General features: G+C 42.6%; 1 protein-coding gene across 1 annotated transcript; it reads right to left on the bottom strand.

The window, feature by feature from the left end:
• Positions 1-16,737: 16,737 nt before the first annotated feature.
• Positions 16,738-18,580, bottom strand: PRLHR (prolactin releasing hormone receptor). Its single transcript, XM_051617842.1, has one exon. The coding sequence runs from the start codon at positions 18,419-18,421 to the stop codon at positions 17,387-17,389; it is 1,035 nt and encodes a 344-aa protein (XP_051473802.1). The 5' UTR covers positions 18,422-18,580; the 3' UTR covers positions 16,738-17,386.
• Positions 18,581-22,446: the final 3,866 nt, after the last annotated feature.

The raw sequence follows: 22,446 nt of genomic DNA, 5'->3' as shown, positions 1-22,446 counted from the left end.
TCAGGCTACTTCCCAGCAGATGCACATACAAGCTCTGGAAAAGAACAAGAGCAGAAATACATCTGATTATGAATGACAGTGGTTCATGTGCATACAGCACAGGGGTGTGCCATGTTCCAGCACAGCTGTGGTCTGCTTTCCTAGGGAGAAGGCCTCCTCCTTTTCATGTTAGAAACTTTTCCAAGTCCTAGTATCACAGAATCATGGCATGGTTTTGGTTGGAAGGAGCTTTAAAGATCATCTAGTTCCAATCCCCCAGCATAGGCAGGGACACCTCACACTAGACCAGGTTGTTCCAAGCCCTATCCAACCTGCCTTTGAATACTTCTAGGGATGAGGCATCCACAGCTTATCTGGGCAGCCTGTTCCAATGTCTCAGCACCCATACAGTAAAGAATTTCTTCCTAATATCTAATCAAAATCTACCCTCTTTCAGTTTACCCCTTATCCTATCACCACATACTCCAGTAAAAAGTCCCTGATGGGCACCTGAAGGAACACAGGTAATTACAGGAACACAAAAAACTTAAAGTTCTTTAAAATATAGGCACAGTCCTAGAGCTTTGAAACTAGAAAATGTATCACAATATCAACTGTATTTCTTTCATCTTGAAGTGTTCCTGCCTTGCTTAGACAGGGAACAAAGCTGGTCACTGATAGACCTGAACCTTTCTTTCACTATCAGATTAAAATCGTAGTTTGTGGATTTGGACATCTCAGACAGACCTGAGCTGTGTATAACTGAAAATGCTTTTTCAATAGTTAGCTCATCTAACTCACAGCACTAGTAACTCATGGTGTCTAGCTCATAGCACTAGATTTTAACTAAAGCCTCACACTGCTAAAAAACGTTAGAGGGCTATTCAAAATGATGACATTTTGAGTTCTGGGCAACAGGGGACATTCAAGGTGAGAAATTAAAGGAAAGTTGAATCTTTTATTTATTATATTTTCAAGTTCATTTAATTCCTTCATTACCAGCTCTCTCAAGTCCCGCTGGTCGTGGCCAGAAGGTGGCAGTGGAAGAGCACCCACTTCTCGACCAGCACTGTGTTTGTCTGTGAGGTCCTGGTTAACTTCAAGGGCAGAAGCAAAGTTTTGTGTATTTTAAGAGGTACTCCTGTCTATGATACTCGAAGTGTCAAAATGGGTGGCCTCATAGTTAATAAAGTGGAAATGTGTAAGGAAACGCACTTGTTCACTTTAAAACTCAGAAAAGTTCTTCTTCAAAGTGTTATTGCAAAGCACCAGATTTCAAGACAGCTTTAATAATTTTAATTACTCAAGTGAGTAATTAAATTTTAACATCTGAATATCAGGCCCACTTCAGCTGTGAAAACATAAAGGATTCTCTACACTGAGCAAACTTAACAGAATTGTCCCAACATCACATTTTAAGTCTGTATTTGCTGATGAGCCTGTGGCACCCTTTTAAATTGCCCTTTATTGTTGGGATAACCCAGAAAAACCCTCCAGGAGGAAAGCAGGTGGTGGTTTTGGTCAATGCTGTTTTCACTTTAATTTTATATATATCATCATGACTAATATTACAGTCCTGCAAGATGCTGCATGTGGAGTGACTTGCTAGAATCTGTTTACCATCCCTTAAAATTGCTCATTCATCTGTCTGTGTTGTTTTGTGTTTGTGTCTGTATTTCTATTTGGTATTTTGGGGTCTATAGAAAGAGGAGTTTTAAAATATCTGGCTTGAAACAGTAAATTATTTCTCTAAAGAAGCATTTACTTCCATGCTGTAATCTGTGTTAATATTTTACTCCTATCAACTCCGACTGAGCTCCCTGTACCCTCTGGGTGATTCCTTCATGTGATACCACCTGTGTTGCCCTCCACTGGCCCAGGAGCCATCATTGGCCACCTCAGCACTGTAAAGCTATAAAGTAGAAAAGAACAACAAGTTAAACTAAAGAGACCAGGGTCAGGCCACAAGCAAACAAATTTACAAACCCCTTTGATTAAATTGTTTTAGCTTTTTAAAAACATAGTAAAGAAGCAAAAGATTTTTAATGGACTAGTGATTAAGGTGATTTGGGGCACAGCTCTGAATCAGGCTTAAGCTCTTTTTATTGAGCAGAGTCGTGACATTGATACCTTCTCTTCTCACACATCCAAATTAAAAGTGCAATTGGGTGAGCCAAGCAGAGGTGCAGGAGATTTGAAAACGTGGGGAAAAGTCACGAGTTCTTCATTCACCTTAAACACAGACAAGATGCCTGCAGAAAGCAGTGACTAGATGAGGCTGCTGAGACAAGTATTGAAGAAGAGCATGAGTATGCAGAGAGAAATTTTTTAACAAAGGTACAGGATTTTACAAGTGATATCATGAGTAGCAAGAAACATTTCTGGATATACACTGAGAGAGAGACTAAGCAAAGTATTGGTTCTCCAGCAAATGAGAAGGGGAAGTCATCAGCACAAAAAGCCAAGAAGGCCAAAGTACTCCGTGCTTTCTTTTGCTTTTCTAAAAGAAAAGGTGAAGGGCAAAGACCAACAGATGCAAACAGCAACAGGAGAGTGGTAGGATCTCTCCACAAAAATGTGGGAGGAAGCATCAGCACACTTGGAGAACTCCAAAGATTTCGTGCTGCCTGAGCCTGATGCATGTTATCCCAGGGAACTGCAAAAGAATATGGCAGAAGTAATGTCTGAACGACTTTGGATTATCTTGGGGAAGTAATGGAGTGTAAATAAGCATCAGAAGACTGGAAAAAAGTCAAATATATTCAGCTTCTAAGAGTGGAAGGGAAAGACTAACTGGGGATTTTTCTATCAGTCAGCTTACCTTCAAATGCCAGAAAAGCCCTGGAAAGCAGAACATCTTTGCAAGTATATGAAAGAAAACAAGGAAAGGAGTAAGAGTCAAAATGGATTTGTCAACTGCAAATCCTCTCAGAGCAAATTTGTCTTTTTATGAACAGGTTGCAGGTCTGGATAGAGAGAAAACAAACACCACCAAAAATGCAGAATAGGCTTCAATTCTATCTCTAAAGACTTCTCATTCAATAGGTAGAAGAATAAGTTCTACATGAAAGTCTCATATGGCACAAGCCAAATAAGCTGAATAAATGCTGTGACCTAATGAAAATGTAGCAGTTATCTGTGTCTCATGATCAAAATAGTATGTAATTTACTGTCAGACAACTGTGAAGGACCTAACAAATGCAAAGGAGAGTTATACTATTTAAGTTCCAGAAAACACTAAGGTAGGAGGTGGAGGAGATGCAAGTATGGTAAGGACAGGACTAGGAAATAGTCAGCTAGGCAAGTTGGGGACTTTATATGAAAACACTGGATTAAACCTTACAGGGCCAAGCAGAAGGATGTGCATTTTCCAGGAGCAATTAACTGCACAGCTAAGAGATGGAGCACAAATAGAAACCCCAGGGATCCCAGGTTGTAGGAAATCATGAGTCAAACATGAGGCGATATTTTCCTGTGGTGTTGCAAAATTAAGGCAATCATCACTGCAAGCCAGGATAATGTTTTATGAACAAAACTCATGATGTGTACTTGTAATGGAGTGACATTCATGCAGCACAACACTCAAGCATATGTCTGAGCCAGTGTACAATGATCCATTTCCTAAATCATGTCCTCTCACAGAGCAATTAAATGAAATTGCAGGTGCTCTGTGAGAACAAACGTTGCTGGAAGGGACTGCAATAAAGGAAGAACCTGCCTCCACTAATGGTGCTAACTCATTTCCTGAAAGCTGAAATTGCTAGGTGACCAGCTGTAATTAACAGGCCTGACATGTTTTAAAAAACCTTTTTCCTACAGCTGGCCACTGGTGAACTTCCCTCTGTGTTGCACAGGAAGCCACTGCAATATCATTGTGACACTTTTGTAAATCTTTTAGCACAGGAACAAGAAACCAGAGCTTTTTGCCATGGCCTGTGAGAGGCAACCTTCAGTAGCCAACATTTCTGATTTTTAACATTGTTCTGACTAATAGGAACATTAATAGCTATTAATAAAGCTCTCTTACTCTAGCTATCTGGTTCTAACTCTGTTTGCTAGACAGGGAGGCTGACTGTCAGAAATATGTCCTTCCTGCAGGAAATGGGACATTGATGTAGGTGTTCTGCAAAAGTGAACACGTGAGCCCTTGAATATTTTTCTATGTGTTTCAGTCCTAAGGAGCTGCTGTAAATTAGCAACCAGACAGCTGAAATGGTCTCTCTTATCTGCTGCATCCATGGAAGTAAAAACCCCCAACTATTTGCCCAGGCTTACGGGCTCCTTTTATCGGCAAGAGATTCTAAGTACATGTATAAACCCTTGTTTATATGGTGTGATAAATCAAAGGCAAAAATAGCCTACAGGATTCCTTGCTACACTGTACACTGTGAACAATAATTTTCTTTCCAGGGGACCATTAATTAGTATTGATTTGTCTTCTTGCTCAGAGAGTTCACAGGCATACAATACAGATGTGTGCCAGTTTGTGCAGCACCAGGGGCCTGGGATCCTGCAGCTTTTGACACAGGTTGAAAAGATTTACAAATAGAAATCAGACTACATAGTCTGAAGTTAAGGTGATCTGCCAGTTGCCCATTTAAAATGGCTAATGAAAGAGGAAGTAGATGAGATAGTGTTAATAGGAGTGAGAGGTCCATTTGGAAAAAAATGGGTTAATAAAGCAGTGAGGGTGAAATTTGAAGCCCAATATTCCTGAGTAAGACAACCCTATGGATTCACCTGGCACAAGTGCCAGGCTAAAAACTTGGAAGTAAAAACCGTGTCACTCCTGGCTTGTGGGAATGATCTATAAAAGGCCAACACAAAGTCTGGATGTGCAGGGAATGTATTGTCACAACTCTGCTCATCTTCCAAGTTGAAGGAATACAGACGAAGAAGCCTTTTTGTATTTTCCTAAGTAAATGCTGCCTCAACAACCCTGACTGAGACCATTATTTCTCCGCTTTTCAGAAGACCTTCTCTAGTGCCATGCTAAGTGATCATGAGAGGCCAAGTATCTACAAACCTGCTGCTCTTTGGGATAACTGGTCTCACCTGGTGTCAAGCATATGATGGTTCTGGGAAGAGAAATGGCCTGTAAGGTGGTAGTAGGTCTCCTTGAATCAGCTCCTAAAAGAGTGAGAATAGCTGTAGGAACAGACATAACCCTTCAGGGATAGCTAGTGGATGCAGACAGAGAGCTGATGTCCACTGGTCACTGGGGTTTTGCTGCTCACCAGCTGCATCATACTGTTGCTTGCCATCAAGGGATCATTGGTTTTATTTTTACTTCCCTGACTCAAAAGGAAGCTAATACCTAGCATTAGTGCTGATGTTAAACTGAGCTTTTACCTCTTGCTGCCCCAGACTCTAGAGCAAAAGCAAGTTTTAAGTCTAGCTTTGTACTGTTCATATTGATCCATCCTCCACCTTCCTCCAGACAGCCCTAGGATCAGCAGGCACCAAAAAGACTGGCCATCAGTATCTCCTGTAAGAATGAACAGCAATTAAAATGAGAAGTTTCTTAACCAGAATGTAACTTAGGGACATAATCTTAAATCTCCTGGAGTACTAAAATTAGGTGGAACCTTCATTTTTTCACGCCTTACTGGATCTTTTCCATAAGCTTTCACTCTTTCTCTTCAGTATTTATTTTCTTAACAGATTAGGAGGGGGTTGGTTTTATTTTTTTGCTGTTTGGGTTTTGTGGGGGTTTTTTTTCTGTGGGGTTGGGTTTTTACTGTTAGTATCAAATAGTTATTCTAATCACCCTCTTGCATATGTGGATTCTATCTAATTTTATGTCATAGTATCTACTAATAATGCAACCTTGTAAAACTTGTTGTTTAATAAGTTAGCTCTAGAAATCACTTCCAGCCAAGCCAGCCTCCTGCAGCCCTGCTGGTGTTTTATGGGGAGTCTCTGTGCCCTGTTTAAAGGCTCTGCCTGCTGGGCTGGAGCAGGTGCTGAAAGACCAGCTGATGGTGATTGGAGGACACCAGGTGAACCAAGTTTAGTCCTCTTAGGAGAGAGGGTGTAAGGTTTTCTGGGGGGTAGGGAAAACAGGATTTGTTTCTCTAATTTAAAAAAGGTTAGTGAGATCTAATGAACAAGTTCTAGGGAAATGGCAAATAACTTATGAAGACACTTTGGTGAGTAAAGATCTAGCCATTTTATTACATGTATTAATGCTGAATATTGGAGGAAAACTGGTTTTAGTTTCTTGTGAAGAGATGATACTTTATACACTGACTAGCTCTGATTTAGAGTTCTTTCTCAGCTCTGGGTTGGGTGATAATGCTGTATACTTATGCTCTGATTTATGGCTTGTGCTTTGTGGACTCTAGTCCTTTGTCTGCTATAGCTATTAGGAGGAGATATTTCAGATCTTGAGCTCTTCTGTTTGTTAGAAATTGAACAATGTGTATGGAGGGGGCATTGCTCATCCTGAGAGCATCTAGTTAGACATATTAAAACACAGGAAACTAACATGTTGGAAGCTCATGTGTGTTTCTCTTCTATGAGCATAGAGGAGGGGAAGGTAGATGCCCCTTGTAAAATTCTTCTTCTCTTGAATTTGAATTCAAGACTACTGCTGACATTGATTGGGGGGTGGGAGTAAGCTTCTCGGTACCTGGGAGCAGCCCAAAGTGTGACTGCACCTGGTGGTGCTCTGTGTAATCCCTAAGGAGTAAACTGCATTGGCTCCTCTTCAGTTTGTCCAATATACTTCAGAAGATAGAGATAATTAAAGAAGAAGAGATATTTAAAACCAAACCTACCACAGTGCTTGAGCCCTCTGTATCATAGAGGCATTACAGGTTCTTTCTAGGTTTCCCTCTGCTTTTCAGATGTGACTGCTGCTTATTCTGAACTAAAGGAAACTATTGCTCTCTGGTGGATTCTCAAAAGGCTAATTAGTGCTTATTGGGAAATACATGTGCAGGGCTGAGATTCAGTGGGAAATAGGTGTCCAATATAAATAGCCATTAATAAAAGCAATTAGCATACTTCTGCCTTGCTGCCTTCTGCCGGATTTTGTTGTAAGGAATGTCTTCCCTGTGTTTCAGCAGTTACTGAGACATGTCATGGTGATCAAAAGTGGCAGCATCCAGCTCACAAAGACAGACTCTTTTCTGTAAGAGCATTGCTCTCCCTGGAAACATCAGTGCTCTGGGGCTGCCTAGGCCAAATGCACAAGGCATAAATTCCAGGTCACAAGAGCTGTAGTTCACTCCTAGCTATGTAAAGATTAAAGGGAAAACTTTAAAGCTTCCCACAGTCCTCTGTCATTTCTTCTGCTTTTAAAAAGTATTTAGTTACTGTAAATGGGGCATTAGCAAGAGTTTTTGTTTACATGACTTGCTGTTTTCTACCCTCTGATTATGCTGTGAATGCTCAATTAAAATCTTGTGGAGAATCACTTTAAAGCTAGTGTTGGCACTCTTATCTACAGCAGAAAATTAGAGTGGCTTGGTTAAATCTCTGGGCTCCAGCTAAGAGGTGACAATACAGACACAGGCTCCTCTGCTCAGAACCTTGTCTCAAAGGCATTAGGCTTCCTGCATTAACTGGTGAAATTGAGCTGCAGACCCAAGATTCAAACATGTGCAATTTAGGGTAATCTGTAGGGCTTGCTATTTTTGCAAATATTTTAAAATAGGTGAGTGGTGAAGCTTAGTGTAGCTCTACATCCCTTTTAGCCCTCTCCAGTCTCACTACTTGAATGTGAACAGGTTCAGATTTAGAAAGCTGCACTGACACTCTTCATTTATTTACCGCTGTCAAAAATTTTAAGACTATTCTTGTACCAGTCTGCTCTTCTCCCACATTCCACCCCTGTTTTCTTAGAACTGGAAGTCAAAGTCCTTGCCTAATTATCTGTTTCCAGCGTAGCACCATAAATTAAACTGTGTTTGTTGAACATCACATGGCAGATTCAACTCATCCAGCTAATGCACTTTAGCACTAAAAATCCTCTGCATTTGCCTCTTGCCCTCCTTTTTGCTTTTATGACCACTCAGCAAACCCACAGTGGTGCAGAGAGCCACCAAATATTTCACTTACATATACCTTCTTCAATGGCAGGCAAACCTTAAAATGTCTTCTTCCCCTCCTAAAAGTGACCTAATCCCCATGAATCAAAACATTTCAATAATTACTTATTTTTTATATTATTTCCCTTCCTTGAACATGTTGGGGGTTTGGCTGTTTTGGTTTTGTTAGGTTTTTTTTCGGGGGGGAGGGTGAGTTTTTTACTTGATAATAAATTGATAGGAAATTTCACATGTATAGAAAATCTATTTAACCTAGGGCTCTTAGTTACTTTACCACTTCTGTTTAAATCCTTGGAAAGCAGATATGGAATAAACTCACAAGTCAGATCTGAACTTTATAAGATTGGGTAAATACAGAGGATAGTTGACACCATCCCAGGCAGATTGTCTCTGCAATGCACTGGGAGAAGGCTTGACCCAAAACATTGAATGCTGACGTGCAGAATGAGCTGCTGTCAGAGCTGAACCAGCTGACAGCCACCCCTGGGGATGCAAAGTGAAGATGTGATTCTAAACCCTGCATCTCTGAGATTGGTGCCTCATACTGTGCTCAGGGGAGATGTCTCTGCATGAAAATCAGTAGCTTGAGATTCAAGCACTTTTCCCTAAAATCCATGGAGGGAGGAGGTAAATCTACTTCTAAGTAAATGATTGAAAGAGAGTTTTCCAGTGCTCAGTTGCCTTTATCTAATAATTTAATGAGTTCAGGGTCTGGGCAGTGTTGCTTTTAATGCTCATTTCTGAAGTTTGACCTGTCCTTTCTGTTCTCACCCTGTCCCTAGTTAACAGCATTTATAGGCAGGTACTATCATTTTAAGCTTGGTTTTTGGGAGGTGGTTTAGTGGTTAGGGCTTGTAGGAACGATGGTTGGACTTGATGCTCTTGAAGGTCTTTTCCAACCTTGATGATTCTGTGAAGCTGTTTCATGGGAAAACATATTTGTTATATTTGTTCATGTAGCAATAAGGGAAGAATTTTATGAAATATGAAAGCACACAGGTTTGTCAGAGCCTGTATACAACTTTTTTGGGGATGAGAAGTGTTTGGAACACTGCCTTCTACAATGTCTTGAAAATGAAGAAACCATCTTTTTGTAACTACAGCAAAGTGCAGGTCTTCAGAAGCTTCCCTGCTCTTGGTTGGTGGTGGTGTTAGAACTTTTTTTGTCCTGTGATGATTTGAATTTTGTCTATCCTCAGTCTGTGGCAGTGTTCCAAGAGGAGGTACTATCAAAACAATTTAGACTGAGCTGTGACAAGTGACAATCGCATGGATGGTACAAAAGTCTTTTACAAATAAGCAGTATTTTATACAACAGACATGAATGCATGTTTTAATGAAGAAATTATTCACAATGATAATATTATTGACTTGTTAAGATTAAACAGGTCTGCCATATGCTGTGTCTAAGTGCTTCAGATGGTTTAAAATTTATTTTTAATTTTTTCAAGTTATACATATTAACAACAGATGCTGAATGTTGAAAGGATCCAATAGTGGAGGGAAAATCATTCCAAAGCTGAGTGAAGGTTTTTTTTTCTCCTTAATGATTCAAAATACTTTGTATATAGTGACTCAGAAAGTAATTTCCAATTGGTGATGTAGCTCAAAGCTAACTCTTACACATGACATATGGATTATTTCTATCTTGCTCTCTTCAGAGTTGCCTCCAGTTGCTGAGGAATGGTTTGGTTGAACCCTTGCCTCAGAACCCCATCCCCAACCTTCCAATTATTTTTATAAACCCCTTTCACAAGTGCATCCACCTGCAACCCATCTGTCTCTGAACCATAGGCTGATGGCTCTGCATATATGGACTTCACACTGATGGTTGATGCACACCCCTGGTTTGCCCCAGTCCAAGCTCCCTGTATGGCTGAGGGATGGAAGGAATGATGCAGTGAAACCAATGCACTGCACTGGCACACTGCAAGGAGGGACCATGTGCACAAGAAGGCTTGAGTAACTCCTGTATTCATACAGAAACAGTCTGTGGGTGATTATAGATTTCAGACTTTGGATGGTTATTTTTTGCTCCAAGTCCAAAAGTTTATTTTTTCCTTTTTTTTTTTTTCTTGCCCTGCCTCCAAGAGCCCAGGTTTGTTTTACAACACAGTTCATTTTCCTTCCAGCTGCATCTGGTGGCACAAACCCAGGCTGTGACTGATGGCAACCTGTGACAGTACCTCACAGCTACCATGGTGCTTGGCTGTCCCATTTTCACCAGAGCATTGGCCTGTCTTGTCGTTGGTGGGATGGGATAACCAAACACAACTCCACATGGCTGAGAAACCATAGACACAGGGACACCACCTTGTGCTGCCCAGCCTCCTGGGAGCACCAGCTGCCTCCTGCTGAGCATCTCACTTTGTTGGTAGGGGGATTCTGAGCTGTGTAGGATTGATTCTCGGCCTCTCACACACCACTAGGCTCTCACAGATAGCAGTGCTAACAGCCCTGCTGCTGCTGCCAGCCACAGGCTACCTGCCCAGCAGGTTACCTGCAAACCAGGAGCTCAGCAGGAGAGGCACATTTCACTGCTATGCTGGAAAGCAGCAAGCTTCTCCTTGCAGCCCTGCTGGCTGCTGAGGAAATGTCTCCAGTACTTAATGGGGCTGTAGGAATTGCAAGAAATGTAGGTGTAGGGATTAAAGCCATCATATTCTTTTGTATGTTTCCTGCAGAGAGAGAGGGGGAGAAAGAGAGGGAGGGAAGGAGAGAGAGAGAGAGAGAGAGAGAGAGAGAGAGAGAGAGAGAGAGAGAGGAAAAACCTATACAAGGAAATCTCAATATAATGGTAATAATTAACATAAACAAGATTCAAAGAATGGAGAGCCCAGTCAGCTGTAAATAGCTAGCAGTGATTCCCCAGTTGATTTCCAGGGGGCCAGAGACACAAAGCAGGGAATCTCTGAGTGCAAGTTTTATTATTTATATTGATTACCAGCTTCATTAACTTAGTTTGACAAAGCAGGCTGTAGAAAGGGAAAGTAAACAGTGACAGGCAAGAAAGTCAACCCTATCAGCTTCTTGGCAAAGAGAGTAGAATTTTAAATCCCAAAGGGACATAATGCCCAATGAGATACATTTGATCTTCATGCACTTAACCCTTCACTCTTTGCCCCATGGGAGGCAGCTTGATCATCTCCTAACTAGTTCTGAACCATTTACACTATCCCTGGTTTAATCCCGGGGGAGTCCCTAAAGGAGAGAGCACTGAGATGTCTTTTCCTTCCCTGGAAGGCACAAAGAGAATCCTACAGTTCTTCCTAATTTCAAATAGCTACTAGGATTTCAACAACCTCGAGGCTCCTGCTTCTACTGATTAGCTGATCAATGGTTTCAAAAGTCTGGGAGAAGTGTGGGAGCAGAGAAACAGTTATAAAATGTGATTGAAATCAGCCTGGGGGAAGCCCACCCAATTTGATTATATCAGTCCACAGTAAGAATGTACTTGAAACCTGCTCTTGAAGCAGGGTGTAGGATAACCATTCCTGAAGGAAAAGTCCCCGTACTATTGGCAGGGCACCTTTGGGGCACCTGCAGTTGCTCTCTTTGATTTTCAGTAACAGAAACTCTTGTAGGTGTGATGGGAAATCAGGTACAAAGGGCCAGAGTCAGTGATGGTCTCAGACCCAGAATGGGGTCACTGAGTATAGCGGGGGGTATTTACTTGATGTACTTAAAAGAGCCAGGGCTCCAAGTGGCAGACAGGTTTGTTCCTGCTAGCTGGGGTTGTGCATGGTGAAAGCATGGACTGTGTGTTGGACAATCATCTAATTCTGCTTGCAGAAAGAAGTTTGAGAGGGAAGAGAGTGGCCCTCACTTTAGAAAGACTGATTTCTCTGCATTTTCTCTGAGCCAGAAGTGTTTGTTTGACCCTTCAGCAACCTTTTATCCGGGAGAAGCAGGAGGAATGAAACCTTTTTTTATGTTGGGTTTCTTATGGGGTTTTTTAAGGAAAGAAAAAGACAGTGGGCAGTGAAAGGGGAGGCCTGGATGTAAAAATTCATATTATAATTCTTCATGCAGACGTGAGTCTACCACCAGAATAATGTTTCTCCCTCTGCCCTCATCTGGTGGGCAGATTGATGGATGAGATGTACAGTTCTGTCCAGTCTGGCTTTTTTTTTTCCCCAGCTGCAGGTGTAACATTTTCAACTTATGTCTGTCCCCTGCATAATCTTAGCCATCTAATTATAACTCACCATTGACACCTCAACAAGCAAGATTCACTCAATTAAAACCGTACAGAGCATCTGTTGTTCAGCTGGTATGAAAAATATCAGCTTTGCCCAGTAGCAGCTGGGAAGCACTCACTGTGCTCCTGTAAGTAATGACCTTATGGCAGGATCTGCTTTTGCCCATCCCAGATAAACTGCCATTCCCCAAGCATGATACAGATACAGCTTTTGCTATTTGCTTTGTCCAATTTAAAGCAAGACATTGCACAAACAAATTAGTCTTTGGTGACTGCTCTGAGCTGCCATTCTCAAGGTGTGGGAGAAACCACCTCTACCTGACCCTGACTAAGGTTTAACTGTTGTTTTGCTTTGGCTGCCTGATTTCAGCTTTAGTGACCTTTCTTCACTATCCGAACTGTCTGGTTTTTTTTATTCCTGATGAAATACTGATTCACTTTGTGTTTCTTAAGGACATTGCCTTTTAATACCAATCCCATAGCTGACCACAGGGAGTAGCTGATGTTTGATCAAGCGTTTTTACATCTATAAATGTTGGAAATGCAGTGTATTTTATGAAGTTCTGCCCCCAGTCCCTTCAATAGCTGTGCAGAAAAGCTTCAAACTGTGAAGCCACAGTTCTGGCCATCTAAATCAGTGCTCCTCACTTAAAGTGAAGACATCTCACCCTTCCCTGCCTCTCCCCATCATGTGCTTCTGTATCTCTGTTAATCCCCATGTTTAAGATGTGTAGAAGCTGGGCCCTGTTGAAATCTCCTGGGTGATTTTTACAATGAGTAAGGGTGATCACAGAACCATAGAATGGTTTGGATTGGAAGGGACCTTAAAGATCATCCAGTTTCAACCTCCCTGTCACGGGCAGGGACACCTTCCACTAGACCAGTTTGTTCCAAGCCCCACCCAGCCTGGCCTAGAACACTTCCAAGGAGGGAGAATCCACAGCCTCCCTGGGAAATCTGTTCCAGTGTCTCACCACCCTCACACTAAAGAATTTCCTTCTAATGTCTAAACTAAATCTACCATCTTCCAGCTTAAAGCCATTACCCCTCATTTTATCACTCCATACCCTTGTAAAAAAACCCTCCCCAGCCTTCCTGTAGCCCCTTCAGGTACTAGAAGGTGCTCTAAGGTCTCCCCATGGCCTTCTCTTCTCCAGGTTGGACAATCCCAACTCTTTCAGCCTGTCCTCACAGGAGAGGTGATCCTAAGTGGGTCCTCCATTTCCAATGAGATGAGCATCCCCATGCTCAGATCACCCACTTGCTGGTTCATGTATTTGCTATCTACCAGAAACACCAGCACCAACTCCATAGCACATCTAGTAACGTTTACCAGAGACTGACACTTAGGAACAGGCTAAGGAGTTGTCATAAAGAGCATGGATTTGCTGCTGTAAAATGCAGAATATCTGGGTCTCTACCTGCTTAAAAGTCTGTCAGTACATGTAAACAACTGGAATGAAATCACAGCAGGTGAGGAGCACAGAGCATTCTGCCATGCCTCAGCTCAGACACAAATCCTGCTCCATCCCTGTGGAGCAGCTGCCCTGCAGTGTGTGAGTCCTTGGGTACAGATGTAAGCAAGAAACAACCACTAAATTACAGAGAAAGTTAATAGGCTCACCAAGTTTTGAGCCAGGATGCTTCATAAAATGAAAGCATGTGGCGATTTCTTAAATTGTAATTCAAAACTATACCACCAAAAAATACTGTAGTGAGCCCTGATACCTTAGAGAATCACAGTGGTTCCCCAGAGAGGGGTGGAGATTAGCAGCTGCATTTCACGTGGCAGCTTTAATATGATGATTTGAATAACTGGATTAAAGAAGCACACCAACATGTCTCTAAATCTTATTATTGTTTATTACTCTGGATATCAGAGAAAACAGTAATTACACTGAGCAGAGCTTCTTAGAGCTGGATTCAGAGGTGGGGCTGAGCAGATGTGGCTGTGCCTCTGTCCCCACCAGCCTGTGGGACCCCCTGCCCTCTTGCACCGTGCAGGGAAAAGCTGTAAAAATGGCCTTGCAGGACCACTGAGCTGAGCCAAGGGGGCTGCTGAGGGGAGAGGAGAGAATAGAGCTTCAGGAACACACTGGGGAATGCAAATAATTTCAGGGTGCAAAACTTAGTCCTGAGAGAAGGGCCTGGGGCAAGGGGCAGGCTCACGGCTTTCTGGTATGAATGCAAGTCCTAACAGATTCAAGGCACAAACGGGTTAAACCAGCTCTTGAAGAAGGGTGCCCACTGTGCTGGGCACTCCTGAGCACCTCCTTGAGGTGACAGCCCTTAGCACTGCTGTAACAGCAGCTCCAGAGGCTGCTGGTGGTGAGATGTTCCCAGTGCGTCCCACTGTGGGAACAATACACAAACTGAACAGCTCTTCGTTTCTGTCTCGGGGAAAAAGAGAAGACAACAGAGAGTGAAATCCCACTTGCTTCGTGCAGCTCTCTGCAGCAGCCACCTGCAGTCACTAACAGTGAAGAGAATGTTAATAAGCCAAACTGCAGCGCTGGGGAATGAGGGTACAAATTTGATGTGTAAGAAGGAAATGATCCCAGGTCTGCTGAGGTGTAGCAGGAGCCTTCCCAGTCCCTCTGCCAGGCGTTGGATTGCTCTAGATTACAGGTCTGAGTGAGGTTGTAAACATTATGGGCCATCTCCATGCTAGTTAACCATTACAAACTGACAAATTAACAGCTTGAAGTAACATCGTTCCAAGGAAAAAAACTTTCCAAGAAGCAGGATTTTATTGTTATTTAGAGCTGCCTTTTGCTATGTTGTTTCAGTGCTCTCTTGCTGTCCTACTCTCTGTTCTCTTCAAATGACCCCTGAAACAAATGTTGAAAAGCTTAAAAAATTGGATTGGTTTGTTTGGAAGGGTTTGGGGTTTTTGTCTTTTCAAAATTGCCAGTTATTCCAGTAACTTTCTATATTGAGCTTGAAGGAAAAACAATTTCCTAAAATTCAGCAAATGCAAAACATTCTTTAATAGGTCATTCAAATCCTTAAGCCAAGGTAATCACAGCAGATACACTTAATCACAGAGTGAATGCAAGTAATGCCCACTTTAAAAGGACCTCCTGGATTCAGTGTCTCTGTAATGAGCTTTTAATACCCAGTTCCTCATTACTAACAGCAGCACAGCTTGAAATTCTGACGAAATTTGTGAAAAGGGATTTCAAATGCTTTCCCAACACTTTTCCCAGTGTGTGCATACACATCTGTGTATTTTTTTAACCAGATTAAGCTTGCTGAATGCTGATGAGCAAAATTATATTCACAGTTTCACAGTAGGAGTACATTTCCAAAATAGAGAAACCATCCTCTCCCTCCCCTCTTGCCTATTTGCATTGTCTCCCAGCCCACCCATTTGTGGCCAGTTGCAGAGAGATGCCCTTGCTGACCACTGTCAAAGACCTGTGCTGCTTCTCCAGCTGATCTCAGCTCAATATCAGACAGCTCCTGGTGCCATCCCAGATTCTGGCTGAATAGGTGGGAAGAATCCTCTTCAGAAACAACATCTAGTTTCAGAACCTTCTGCTCTATGCTTGTCCATTATCTCAGATCTTTTCAGTTCAGGCAGAGAAGGGAAGAAACTATAAGCCATTAGTTGATTATAGCTTCTCACTTTCTTTTCTGATTGAAAAGTGAATGTCAAAGGAAACTGTTTCTTCCCAAAAGACCCATTCAAAAGAGAGCACTTGCCTCTCTGCTCCATTGACAGGTCTTTCCTTGTCTGGTCACAAAATGCTTGTACCCAGCTCAATGTCAATGGCCCCTTCCATGCACTGTCTCTTAACAGACACCTCCAAAAGCACTTCTAAGGACAGTGTCAGTGTCTGGTGATCCAAGTGGATGGCAGGTCAAAATCAGTTCACCAAGGAATGAGTAGAAAGCATCTCAGCTCAGTTCTTCAAGCACCTCAGAACTGATATCCACTCCTCTGGCTGGAGATGCAGCCACCTTGCAGTATGGCCAGCAAATCTGGGTTACAAGAGATGATGGCAGGAACACAATTCAGTGTCAGTAAAGCTGTGGTTGGTCTTAATGTCCCCCTGTATGGACGTGTTTCCACCACATGTGATGTTTCCATCCTGGATGGCAGCATCAGGAAATCTTCCAGATGACTTTGTAAATAGGTTGTCCCTCACCCTGCATGGCAGCTGCACCTCTCAGAACAGTCATCACTCCCATGTCATTTCTCCTCTTGTAATTCTGCTGCTCACCTTCCTACATGCTGTACTGCAGGTTCACAAGATGATGGGCTCCAAAAGCACAAAGCCCAGATTCCAGCCCAGTGGGGCTGGCCATGGCAGGCAGGTAGGCAGCCCTGCTCCAAAGGCTGCTATCCCATCTGCTCAGTCAGCTGCAAGGAGAACATGGCAGGGAGGGAGGAAACCGCACAGGGAGGACACAACACACCTGGCCAAGGGTGCAAGCCAGTTGTCCTGTAGAGAGGAGCTTGCAGGAAGCACAGGTGAGCTGGTGCCACCACCACACACGCCATGGGCAGCCTGGAGGGGGGTGGCCCTGGCACACAGCTGCTGCCGGCACAGCTCAGCTGGCCCAGGAAGCCCCTGAGCAGTCTCTGCCCACCTGATTTCCTGACCCAGCTGAGACAGCTGATCAGAAAGGGTGTTTAGGAGAGCCTGAGATTATTCTTCAACATGGCACTAACCCAAGAGAATGACAAGAATATTGTTAGTCCTCCACCCTGGATCCTGTGCTACAGACTGGATTCCAGGTAGATATGCAGTCTTAATTTTTACCCAATCCAAACAACCTCCACACTGAGATGTTTAGAACTCATATTCATCCTTTCTTGTCCCTCTTCTCAAATCCCATGTCTGTACTGCCAGCAATATCCAAAACAGATAGGAGGGCTCCTTGTTATTAATATAAGGCTATCTTTCTGGGGTAACATCTCCTTGGCCTCTAACTCCTGTCAAAGAGGTACCAACATTTATGGGATGTGATGTCGCTGAATCTTTGCCAGTAGGAGCGGAGGTGCTGGGGAAGACAGGCATGGGACTTGTGTTGCTGAAATTGAGCCCTGAGGGCAAATGTCAGGAGCCAGGACTGATTAAAAATGGAAATTACTTACAGTGTTACTGTATGAAGGAAGTGCACTCCCACCAGCTCTTGTTCACAGCACCACACTGCCCATAATGCAGTTTGTAGTGGGTCCAATTTTCTTCTTTCTCCAGGCAAACATTTTCTTTAGCTCCCTCCTGAAGCTGTCGTGGAGCCAGGCATAGAGGAAGGCATTGGTACAAGCAGACATCATTGCAAACCAGTGGCACAGCAGCTGGATGAAGTTGAAATACTGCTTGTCAATTAAGCTGATATCTATGTCCTTTATCATGTTAAAGATGTGCAGAGGCAGCCAACAGACTCCAAAGGCTGCCACCACTAAGACCAGCAAGCGAAAGGTCTTTCTCCTCCTTGCTCTGTCCCACTCGGCTTGGCCCTGGGTGACGTTGCCTGGGACCACACGGTTTTTCAGCTTGACTGAGATCCTCAGGTAGGACAGGGAAATGACAGCCAATGGCAGTACGTAGGTGATGATGAGAGTGCTGTAGGCGTAAGCCAAGCGATCTCTTTTCATGTGGAACCAAAACTCCTCGCAGATGGAGAAGTCCAGCTCTGGGAACTCAGCATGGTAGGTGTGCACCAGGGCAGGGGCAGCCAAGGTACAGCTCAGCAGCCAAATAGCAGCCAGGATATAAGCACAAAGGGGGATTGTGAGCCTCCTGCGGAAGGGGTGAACCATGGCATAGTACCTGTCCACAGCTATGACAGTCAAGGTGAAGACAGACACAAACACGGTGACAGGTTGCATCAGGAAAACAAAGTAGCACATGAAACGCCCGTACACCCACCCTCTGGGCTCAAAGGCATAGGCGAGTGTCAGGGGCACGCAGGTTGCACACATGAGCATGTCTGAGAAAGCCAGGTTGCCTACCAGGAAGTTGGTGACATTGTGCATTTTTTTGGTCTTGCAGATAACGTAAATGAGCAGGTAGTTCCCAATGACACCAATAAAAACCACCAGCGAGTAGCAGGGGATGATGAGTGGCTTGAAGGACTGAACAAACTGGAGCCCTGAGAATAAATTGCTGGCGTTGCTGTGGATGGCAGAGAGGAAGCTTTGGGAGGTTAAATTGTCTGAATTCATCATTTTCCTCCCTTTTGCTGTCTGCCGGCAGCTGAGGGAAATAGTTACCACTGCACTGCTCCTGCACTCAATCCGTGTGGATAATGAATGGATTACTGCCTGTCCAGAGGTTACCACATGGATAGTAAACAAGCATCCATAAAAGCAAAAGGTGAAGTTGTAATCCTCGTGAGGCAGCTTTCAGCAATTCCTAAGAAAAATCAAATACAACCCATTTCCATTAAAGTCCTCCTGTATTTACTATTAAATCTAGGTTTTGACAGCATGCCACTTAATAAACATTTAATGCAGTGAGTACTTACTGCTGTGGGGTTTTAATCCCATATGATTTTCCTCTGGATGCCAAGAAGTGCCCTAGATGTCTGTCTTCTGTAAATCCAGGAGCGTGTGTGTGTGTCAGAGAGAGAGAGAATATATGAGTGAGAAGGAGGGTGATGCGTATTCACAAGCTAAGTGTTTTTAAACAGTCTTCACTACTGGGTCATGACAGGTTTGTGTTTAAGCTTTTATCCCTATTGGCTCTCCTGGGTATTACGTTGCTCTTTGCGTGTTCCTTACTGATAGTAATTAGTTCTTGAACATCCTCTAAAAAAATTCTCTTCTCCTTCCAGTGCATCTATAACTGCCCCTCACAGCTAAAAATCAATTTGCATTCATTAACACTAGTCTTCACAGTGTCTAATCCAATACTCACTTTGCCAGAGTCCTCAGAGTGTCCAAAAAAGCTAGCTCTGAATTTGCTGCTATAATCTGGCTGTAAAATAGAAATTTAATAACATGCTGAAGTCAAACAAATGTCTGTGCCACTAGAGGGACTCAGCTCCGTACCTGCTGAGTGAAGTTAGGGTTAGAAATGTGCATTTAGCGTGTAGCAGAAAGGATCTTGACTTGTTTAGATTTATTTTCTAATGGTGGTTTAATGTTTGCTCTCCCTCTCCGAGTATTTGCAGTGGGGTTTGCACATCTTTAAAAGTAAATGCATGCAAGCATCTCAAAGGAAATATTAGCATCCAAATACCTTAACTGTAAGGCTTTACCTGCAGTGAAGTACAGCAAACTGTTTCTAATATTGCAGGTGACCAAAAATATTTGTGGTATTTCTTCATTCCTGCAGCAGGTTTGTTAACCTTTTCTGTACCAGACAACAAGTCCCAACCAGCCTGTAAAACAGCCTATACTTGTTTTGTCAGGTTCAGACATTAGAAAGCAAAAAAAAAAAAGCACAGGATGGGTGCTTAGAGAACACCCATTTAAGCAGACATCCCCATCCAGCTCTTACCTATTGCTCTCATCCTCCCTTAATTCTCCTTCCTTTCAACCACTTCTGGGACCAGGATCTCACTTGGTGAAAAACAGTGAACCTCCACTTGTACCAGCAAGGGAAACTAAAAACCAGCCACTTCTGAATACTTCAGAGCAGAGAACATTGCCAGGTTTTCCAAGGCACTCGGGGTGGGGGGAGAGGGATTTAGACACAACTTCAATGGACAGTTTATTTCCTAACCCCTTAGACTACTCCAAGGAAATATTAACCCATCATTTTCAGACCCGCATCCTTCTTTTGATTTGATGTCATTTGACATAAACCAAAAGTGTAAATAAATTTATTTTGTGTTATGATCCTTCCCTTCGTCTAAACTAATCTGGTGTAGCCCTTGTTCAGACCAGAGTCATTCTCCCATGACTCCTTATGATGGGTAGGCATTTCAGACACAGCAAGTGCTGCCTCTCTGCTGCTGCACTTATGGTTAGATTATGGTCTGGACTGGAATATGGCTGTAATTCCAGCCCAAGAGGAGAACCAGCTGCGTAGCTCAGTAGTGCCATTCTTCATGTCATGGATGTAGCCACCTTCCTATGACCCACATAAAAAATGGGGTGTTATGTGCCACTTCGGAGCTTTCACCTCCCTGAGCTGGATGGGATCCAGGGGAATATAGCACCTTTTTACCCCTACATACCCAAATCCAGAACAGGAGAAGGACATGTACTACTTGGTGATAAGCAGCTTGCTGCACAAGTAATTCCTAAAACCCGTAGGAGCAATTGTTTCACTTCATGTGGAATAACAGTATGGTCTGATTTAAATCCTGCCTCAGTGATTCTATGATGATTCTATGATTCAGTAGGATTCCAGCAAACTTTGGAAGCTGTCTGTAGTATAAGCCAAAAGATACAGAAAAATGAAAAGGAAACATATGTAAATGGCCTTTGTACTGTCCACATCCCACTGGAATTGCAAAGCTTGTGCTCGGAAAGAAGCCTCACAATAATATCAGTGCACATACAATAACTGAAAATTTCTGTTTCTTTCCCAAGAGCTGTACAGTAGATCCAATAAGTATTCTCATTGTATTCCTATGGGGAAAAGGTCTGTACTTCACTGTGTGAGAATAAAACATCTAAAGTAGCCTTCAAGGTCACCTAAACGCTCAGGTCACATAAACCTGTGTGTAACCTTAGAGGTTCTTTCATTCAAGCTGTACCAAGCAATTTTCCTGCATTTCCTCTTACCTTTAAATGTGTTTTCTTACCTTTGAAACCAGTAACCAGTGCACCTTCTATTTGAAGGCTCCCACCCTACTTCTGTTAGTGATTTTCTGTTTGTTTTGAGGCAGAAAATCTCATCAGTTCAACTGTACTCTACAGCCAATACCTGGAAAGATAACATGTAATAGGGGCTTAAGTAAAAAAAGTAATTCAGCCTTGTACCCCAAAGAAATCCTCTTTCCTCCTTTCAAAATGGCAAATATTAATCTTGTTTAGAATTTCCTAGGCTAGATGACAAAGTCTGTGCTGAACTGAGTGGAAGTCTATTTTGTACACAGAATTTTCTCATTAAAAGAGAAAAGGTCACAGAAACTGCATTACTGTCATTCTAGAACTGCTTTGACATTCCAAGTGTATAAGGGTGTCACACATAGCAATGCTGATTAGTGCCTAATTGAAACCTTGAGTCAATGGAACATGTTTACTTAGAGTCAAACCCAGACTTCTCAGAAACATTTTATGAGTGTTCCTGATCTCTTATGCTAACCTGTCCAACCCTGTGCAGACACTGTGAGTACAAACATTGTAAGCTGCTATGTGACTTTTAGAAAGTGGTAAACCTCTTAAAGCACTAAGGCTGCTCCTTATGTGGATGTCTTATCATCCCTTTATTTCCTAACTAAAACAGCATGATCCAGGAATGAGATCTGAGCCTAGCAGCTGTCCTTGCAAAGTCCAACACCACTTCTTAAGCTAGTAGACCCTCTCTTCTCCTATTTAGACTCTACAGATTAAAAAAAAATAAATATCCTTCTGTCATTGAAGTCTCACAGTTTGATAGGTTTCTACATTCTTGTTTATTTGACGTGTGTCTTTTCTGTAAAACACAACTTCTTTTGCATCACAGAACTCTTTTTAATTTAAAAGTCTTTCACTTTCTTCCAGGAATGCTCCGTGCAGAGCAGATCAGTAGTTCTTGCAGAGCCTACAGTAAAGGTAGACACTTTGCCTATTTTGAATGAAGTAGACCTGGGGGTTCCTTTAGCAAATTCTTCTTTTGACCATCCAGGGAACAAGGTTGTGTATCAAACAACAATTTCAAGACAGGGCAGCCTGTCCTTCTTTCTCTCATTTAATCATATAAATGCATCCTGCCTGCCCCTGCTGTGGACTGAGACACCACAGCCTCTAAGCTCAAAAAGCATGTTTACAACTAAGTGTTTTGTTTGGTTGGCTTAGAGTTTTTTGGCTATTGTTACTGCTTTTCTCAAATTCAAGGTACCGAACTCTGATAAACTCGGAATTTAGCTTAAAATAAATTATTTAAGCTGAAGAGGATCTAAACCATTTGAAAGAAGAGAAGGCTTGAATATAAGTCAAAATATGCTTGAGGTTGCATGCTAAATATAGAATAGGGGCTCTACTCTTCTGTGTATTCTTTGTCTGCTGAGCAAAGTCAGATGAGAAAAGTTAGCTGGCTCCTTAGATGACAAACATCTTGTGCTAAAATAGATAACAATGTAAAAACTGAGGAAACA

This window comes from Apus apus, chromosome 4 (genome assembly GCF_020740795.1).
Source record: "Apus apus isolate bApuApu2 chromosome 4, bApuApu2.pri.cur, whole genome shotgun sequence".
Classification (NCBI taxonomy): Eukaryota; Metazoa; Chordata; class Aves; order Apodiformes; family Apodidae; genus Apus; species Apus apus.
The sequence above is the reverse complement of the archived record's forward strand: the minus strand, read 5'-3'. Positions and strand labels throughout refer to the sequence as shown.